General features: G+C 41.8%; 1 protein-coding gene across 1 annotated transcript; it reads right to left on the bottom strand.

The window, feature by feature from the left end:
• Positions 1-919: 919 nt before the first annotated feature.
• On the bottom strand, positions 920-7,964 carry Mgarp (mitochondria localized glutamic acid rich protein). Its single transcript, XM_010637697.1, has 4 exons — positions 7,959-7,964; positions 7,025-7,131; positions 2,857-2,950; positions 920-1,500 (listed from the first exon to the last, which is right to left on the bottom strand). Coding segments are annotated over exons 1-4 (549 nt in total). The 5' UTR covers positions 7,960-7,964; the 3' UTR covers positions 920-1,153.
• Between the last annotated feature and the right edge of the window lie 328 nt (positions 7,965-8,292).

The raw sequence follows: 8,292 nt of genomic DNA on the forward strand, positions 1-8,292 counted from the left end.
CCAGAAAGTAGCTGAGGTAATATAAATGGGAAAGGGATGTATAGATTGTTGTACACAGAATTCTCCACAGATGTGTTCTTTCTTCAATACTATTATCAAAGCTTAATTTCATCATGTGTTGCTAATGTAATTACAGTACACATAAATATTAGTGTAAGCCTGGCTCCATGATACATGTCTGTAACATCAGCTACTCAGGTGGCTGAAACAGGAGGGTCTAAAGTTTGAGGTCAGCCTGGGCAACTTAGTGAGACTGTGTCAAAAAAAAAAAAAATATTGGAGGGCCGGGGATTTAGCTCAGAGGTTCTGCCGCCTGCCTTGCAAGTGCAAGGACCCGAGTTTGATCCCCAGTACCAAAAAAAAAAAAATAAGATACTGAAGATAGGTCAGTGGTAGGAAGCCCTTGGGTTTAATCTCAATACTGTGCATAAATGAATAAGTAAAACAGAAACACTAAAGATTTTCTAATTTTATTTAGTGAGTTCAAGCTAAACTCAATAATCCAGACCTACAACAATATAATAAAGTAAGGTAAAGACAGTGCAAAATTAATGTGAATACAGGTGGTAAAGGTAATTCCTACAATGAAAATCTCAATTCAAAGGGGAAACTATTTAAGCCCCTCACTGCAATATCATAGTCTGAATTTAGCAAGTAAAAAAGTAAGACATATAAAATTCTCAAATCTCTCAATCCAAAAATCTATCAGTGCACACTAAAAATCTTCAGGGGACATTAAAGTTTTCTATAAGGAAGTCTTTTTTTAGGGCTGGGGATTTGGCTCAGTGGCTCCACCACTGGCCTTACAAGCACAAGGGCCTGAGTTCAATCCCCGGTACCAAAAAAAAACACCAAAAAACCACCAAACAAAACCAGAAGTATTTTTGGTACCGGGGATTAAACTCATGTTCTAGTGCTTCCAAGGCAAGCAGCGGAACCACTGAGCTAAATCCCCAGCTAGGAAGTCTTTTTTAAGAACTAAGATCTGCCAGGGATTTCGCTCAGTGGCACTGCACCTGCCTTGCAAGTGCAAGGTCATGAGTTCGATTGCTGGTACCAAAAAAAAATTAAAACTAAGATGACTAAAAATACAAAAGCGCTGTGAGACACCCCCTGGCATTTTCATTGAACCGGTACTGGTACCAGCTGCGGATCAGCCTTGAGGCGAGGTGGCCTCGGAACAAGAACCATCAGCTTCTTGCTGTGCATCTGGCCCAGCAGGGGGTTCAGGTTCCCGGACAGAATCTCCTAGCCCGGTGGGTTCCTCAGGGCTCTGGCTCTCCCTGGTACCGGGCTGGTTGCTGAAGCCCCCAGCTTCCTCCCGAGTTGCATCCGTGACCTCCGCGGTCTCCCCAGTGGCTGGGGCCGAGGCCTCTTCTATGACCCCCGCTGCTGCCCCTGGGAGGTCTGCAGCAGCCACCACCTCAGCTTTCAGGCCGGGAGGGACGACCAGAGCTTCGGAGCTGGCTTTCTCGGCGTCTGCGACACTCTCTTTCTCACCTTGAAGACCGAGCCCGGTTAGCATGGGAATGCAATGGAGCACCGTGAAATCTTTCCAAAAAGCCACCCAGATCTGCGTGCACTGACTGGGCACGGCTTCTCTGCAGGAAGACCGTCAAGTGACAGCAACGGAAAGAACTCTGTGCCCCGTCTGCTATCAGTTGGCTCTGGGGAGGCAAATTGGGAGATCTGCTTTCCTATAAACTTTTTTTTTTGCGTCATTCTTACTTCCATTTATTTATTTATTTATTTTCCCCCCTGTAAACTGTTTTGAACTTAAAATTTTCGGGGGGTGCCAGGGATGTAGCTCAGTAGTGCCACGTCTGCCTGGCAAGTGCAAGGTCCTGAGTTCAATCTTACTTTTGCACATCTTACTTAAACAAATACTAAGTGGAAACAGCCACCTTATTCAACCTTCCATGTGAGTCAGCGCGGAAGAGTCATCAAGTTACTAACTGATGATCTGAGGAAATCACCAGTCCGCTCCCACCTTCAGTGTTGTCATCTGTGAAACAGGAGCGCACGTAATACCTGCCTCGGCGGGCTGCTGTGATGGGGAACTGAGTGCGTGTGGCCAGCAAACCAACCGAGTGCGGCCAATGCTGTGCTGTTAGTCGTACAGACAGCTCATGATCATACCCACTAGCTATGGTTATTGTTTCTTTTTTTTTCTTTTTTGGTTTTTTGAGACAGGGTTTCACTATGTAGTTGAGACTGACCTGGAACTCACTATGTAGCTCAGGCTGGTCTCGAACTCACAGCAATCCTCCTGCCTCAGCCTCCCGAGTGCTGGGATTACAGGCGTGTGCCACCATGCCTGTAATGTACCAATTTTATTGGTACATTATTTAAGGTGTAATATAATGACATTCATTATTGGAAATTTGCACCTTTGTATAATCCGTCTTGGTTCTTGATTCTACTAATTCCAAGTGTACTCGGAGCAAAGACATAGGGTGGTCTTAGCCAAAACTGACACAAAAATTCTTTTTATGATTTTTTAAAAAAAATTAGGGAAATAAAAGGCCAAGCTGCTGAGAGAGACACAGTTACTAAAACTATGCCTGCATGAACAGATGCCTGAGTAGGGGAAGAACAATTATTTCCATACAAAGAAGTTAAACCACTGGTCAGCAGGATAAAAGTAAAATGTGTTCATTTATCTAATGCACTCATTCAAAACGTGTAACACTGATCTTTAGGTTTTGTTTGCTTTTCCTCCTTGAAGTTCTACCCAGGGCCATTCTGGACTGTGTTAGTAATGAAGGCAAAACCAGAGAGTGCTCCTTGCTAGACTAAGGTGATGGGAATTTAGTGCCTTGAAAATGAATTAAATAATTGAGAAGTTTACTTTACCTTGAAGTGGCTGTAACTCTGCTTTTGTTTTTTCTTTAAAATGTCTTACATGTTCTGTGTGCTTGGCTTGGTCTGATGTAAGTGCCTTGTAAGTCTGAAACAAATAAACAAACACACAAAAAACACACGTGTGCTTAGCTTTATTTCTTTTTCTTTTTTTTTTAACTGGGGGTGGAACTCAGGTCCTTGTGCTTGCAAGGCAGGTAGCAGAACCACTGAGCTACATCCCCGGTCCTGTTAGCTATATTTCTTGAGCTCCCTAAGTTTCACCAAGCCAAGTTCAAAGTTATATACAGTGGTTCATATATTCATCATTGTAAGTTTAAATTATAACCCCAATGCCAGCAAAGAATAGAAATCAATGTACAGCATGAATTTTTTAACTTCCTCTTTGGAAACTTTTGTCATTCAGCAACTGCTTTAAAAAAAGGAAATAAACGGCCCGGAGATTTTAGCTCAATGGCATTGCACCTGCCTCACAAGCACAAGGTCTTGAGTTTGATCCCAGGTACAAAAAAAAAAAAAAAAAAAAGGAAAGAAAAGTGCTCAAGTGGGTGTCAAAGACAACTGAAAATATGTACTATAAATACAAAGATAGAGAAGAAAACAATAAATCACTAGAATCAAAATATCCTGACAGGAATTTATAAATATCCTTCAGCACTTATCCCAAAGAAATGTAAACCCAGGTTCACACAAAAACCTACGCACAGATTTTCACGGTGACCTCTTTCATAACAGCCAAATAACTGGGATCAGCTCAGATGGTCTGCAATGGATGAACGGTACACCAACCAGTAGTGTGAAATACGACTCCGCAATAAAAAGGAAAGCACAGCGGATACAGGCAGCACTTTCAGCGCATCTCCAGGTAATTGTGCTGAGTTGAAAAAAGGCCAACCTCAGGCCAGGAACGAAGCTCAGTGGCACCGCGCCTGCCTTGCAAGTACAAGGTTCTGCGTTCGATCGCCCGTACCAAAAAAAAAAGGCCAACTTCAAAAGGTCACATACCTGTGCTTCCACTTCTGAATGGTCTTGAAATGACAAAAATACAGACGTGGAGAAGAGATTGCCAGGGGTCAGGAGAAAAGAAAGGAAAGACGGAGGAAAGTGGGTGCACATATAAAAGGGCAGCACATCAATTACCACAAACATATAGTAACAAATAAATAAATAAAAGTTAAAAAACTAATTCAGAAAAAAATTTAAAGGTAGAAGGGCAGCACAAAGGATGTTTGTGCCAATGGGACTGTCCCCTGTCTTTGATAGTTGCAGTAAATACTTGTACCTGAGGTAGACTTGATAGAATTGCATGGAATTAAATACAAGCATTCAGGGGAAGGGGATGTAGCTCAGTGGTTCTGCCGCCTGCCTTGCAAGTGCAAGGACCAGAGTTCGATCCCTGGTACCAAAAAAGAAAAAGAAATCAACTAATAACAAATGTTGGCGGGGTTGTGGGGAGAAAGGAACCCTTCTCCATTGTTGGTGGGAGTGCAGACTGGTGCAACCACTATGGGAATCAATATGGAGATACCTCGAAGAGCTGGGACTAGAGGTTCCATTTGACCCAGCCATCCCTCTGCTGGGTATCTTCCCAAAAGAGTTAAAAGAATCATATCACAGTGATATATGAACATTTATGTTTATAGCGGCACAGTTTGTAATAGCTAACACTTGGAAACAGCCCAATTGCCCATCAACTGGAGACTGGATAAAGAAGATGTGGGGGTTTTTTTGTTTGTTTTTTTTTATAAAATGGAGTACTACTCAGCCATAAAGAACAAGAATCTAGAGATATTTATAGCTAAGTGGATGCACATTGAGGCCATACTCTTAAGTGAAATAAATAAGACACACATGTAAATACTGGATAGTTTCTCTGGTGTGAAAAACTAAAAGTGTAAATAAGGATCAAAATGTATAATTGATATTGTGTAGTAGGAAGAAAAGATCTAAAAGAGTAGAGGAAGTGGGAGGGTAATTGTGGGAAAGGTAAAAAGGGAAAAGAAAAAATATGTGAAAAGGTAAAACATGGCAACAATGTCTTTGTAAATAGGGAAGGGTGGAGGGGGTGAAGGGAGGGCTGGGGATTGGGGAAAAATAAGAACCAAGATACATCATGTAAAGGAACAAGATCCCATTGATGAATGTAACTGTACTGCATACCTAAAATGTACCAATAAACTTAATTTATTAATTTGGGGAATGAAGAGCTACACGTGTATGTCAATGTGGTCATAATAAAAAAGTTTACAAAACTCTTCCAAGATGGCATTTCGCTAGACCCTAATGAAGATTTCTCAGGTAAGCTAGGGTTTGTCACACAAAGCAATAATCTGACCTGACTGCAGGTTGCTTGAAAAACATGAGGCGGAAAGCTCTCTTAATTGCAGACAGAAGGTGAAAGCTTCCTTTTATTTCATATTATAGTGGTCTTCTTTGGCCTCGATTAGACAAGGATATTTAAAAATGAAAACCTGCTGGGTATGGAGGCTGAGGCAGGAGGATCACCATGAGATCAAGACCAGCCTGGCCTACACGGGGAGTTCAAGGCCAATCTGAAATACATAGCAAGGGCCTGTCTCATAAAACCAAAAAAAGGCCTACCAGAAGGGTCTGGATTTAGACCATGGAAGCTATGTACAAGTGATAGCATATATTTGTTACTTATAAGTATTTAAAATGTATCGGGATTTTTATAACCCGTCTGGTGCTATGGGTTTTTTGTTTGTTTGTTTTTTGTTTTGATACCGGGGATCAAACTCAGGACCTTGCGCTTGTGAGGCAGGTGGCAGAACCACTGAGCTAAATCCTTGGCCCCTGTGTTTTTAATGTATACACACAGACCCTCAGCAAATTGAAGTGACCTGCACCTCTCCCTATTTCCACTGGTCCCTGAGAGTAGAAGATTTTACTTCGAAATAAAACAGCTGCTCGCAGCTACTAAGGATCTGTGAGGTCGATTCACAAAAATCTAATACAGAATTATTTTAGCGCAGGACCTAGAAGGGAAGGGGAATCTGCAATGCACATTCTGTAATTCCTTCTGAAAGTGTCTGAGTGTCAGAAATGAGGATTTCCAATGTCTGAGACCAAAGCTCAGGGCCTAGCACATAGGGGCAACCGTGAGCCCTGGGCTTCACCCCTGAGAAGCACAGCAAAGGCTCTGGCGGGCAGTGGGAACGTTGTTTTTGTTTGGATTGGTTTTTTGGTTTTTTTGAGACAGGGTCTCACTATGTAGTTGAGACTGACCTGGAACTCACTATGTAGCCCAGGCTGATCTCGAACTCACAGCGATCCTCCTGCCTCAGCCTCCTGAGTGCTGGGATTACAGGTGTGCACCACCATGCCCGGCTACCCTTAACGTTATTATGTGAACTTTTAAAAAAAATCTATGACTTTTTAAAAATAATTAAACTGTGTTAAAGTATGAGACACCCACCCCCCAAAAAAAACTATGAAAAGAATAAAAAGACTGAGAAGGAGGCAAGTAATGATAAAGAGAACACTGTGGATTCTTACGGAAGCGAAAGCGCCCTGTCTGGCGCAGGTGGCACCGCTCACTATGTATTTGTCAAAACCCATAGATCTGTGGTACAAGTGACCCCCTGCATAGTCTTGGCCTTTAATTAATGACTGTGTATCAACACTGACTCATACTTGTAAGAAAATGTACCACGGTAAAGCAAGGTATGAACAGGAGGAGGAGATGTTGGAATTTTCTCTACTTTCTCCTCTTTTTTTTAAACAACATCATCTTTACTGAAAGCCATCCATGTTAGCAGTATTAAGAAACATTGATTTTCTACTTAGAAAATCTTCAAGAGCCGGGCATGGTGGCTCACGCCTGTAATCCCAGCACTCAGGAAGCTGAGGCAGGAGGATCGCTGCAGTTAGAGACCAGCCTGGGCTACATAGTGAATTCCAGGTCAGTCTTGACTACATAGTGAGACCCTGTCTCAAAAAACCAAAAAAATAAGAAAAAAAGAAAGAAAGAAAATCTTCAGTCTAGTTCATATATTCTTATGAAACCCACAGATTAGAAAGGTCATTTTCAAATGTGTACGCTTAGTGACACAAACCAATTTCTTTGTTGCACATTTAATTAATCTCAGGTCCTACTGTAAAAGATAGGAATCCAGAGCGCTGTGGTTATCCGATCACTCACGTAATAGCCTCCAGTGCCCATGGTGACTCCGACCAGCAGGTAGTAGATCGTTGTGGACCCAGGTGGCCCGGGGACTTTGTTAGTTGACATCCGACGTCGGAGAGGCACTAGGACAAGTTACAACACAGTTACCTTCGCTACTGAAGCAGAACCCTTTTCAATAATTAAGTCTTTAAAAAGTATTTAGCCTCAATGAACCTGGAGTCTTCTAAAACGGAGCGATTTTAGCTTAAGGGGCTGCAGTATCACCAGAAAGGGTAGTTATTCCACTGGACATTTTCTGGGTCTGACTTGCTAAATGCTAATGCAGCCTGTCCAGTGTGAGAAAAGGGTAAGACCAAAGCACTAAACAATTCTGACAGCCAAAGGAGACCCAGATTAGCAAAACAAAACTATTTATGGTATGGACTCCTCTACAGAATTAAGTAGAAATGGCTGTTTTGCCAAAAAGTAAATTAAGTATATTATAAATTTATTTATTTATACATTTTATTTTATTTTATACATTGTAAATTTATATCTAAAAAAAAAAGAATTAGGTCCAGGGATGTAGCTCAGTGGCACAGAGCCTGGCTGGCAAGCTCTTAGACCGTGAGTTTGATTCCTGATACAAAAAAAAAACTTTTTTTATCTAAAATTTAAACTTGCATTTAGTAGCCAGGCATGGTGGCACATGCTTGTAATCCCAGTACTTGGGAGGCTGAGGCAGGAGAACTGCTGCAAGTTTGAGGCCAGCCTGGGCTATATAATGAGCTCAAGGGTGGCCTTGTCTCAAAAGAACACAAACAAACAAACAAAACAAAAAATTTTTTTAAAACTTCACATTTAGTGTCTGGGGATTTAGCTTAGTGGTAGAGGTAGAGTGAATGATTATTTTGTACAAGGCTGTATTTTATTTTTAATTTTTAATGTTGCTAGAGACGAGGTCTCTCACTATGTAGCCCAGGCTAGCCTTGAACTTGTGGAGATCCTCCAGTCTCAGAAGGTCCTGGGTTTGATTCTCAGAGCCGCCAAAAATTTTTTTTGGCATTTATATGTTAAATCAAACATGGATTTTTTTGTTTCTTTCTTTGTTTTTTTGAGACAGGGTCTCACTATGTAGTTGAGACTGACCTGGAAGGAACTCACTGTAGCCCAGGCTGGTCTCAAACTCACAGCGATCCTCCTGCCTCAGCCTCTTGAGGGCTGGGATTACAGGCGTGCGCCACCAGGCCCGGCTACTAACTAGAAGTATAATTCTTAATGCCTATAGATGATATAGATAAAAA

The sequence above is a fragment of the Fukomys damarensis genome, unplaced genomic scaffold, assembly GCF_012274545.1.
Source record: "Fukomys damarensis isolate Sample0158 unplaced genomic scaffold, DMR_v1.0_HiC HiC_scaffold_38, whole genome shotgun sequence".
NCBI lineage: Eukaryota > Metazoa > Chordata > Mammalia > Rodentia > Bathyergidae > Fukomys > Fukomys damarensis.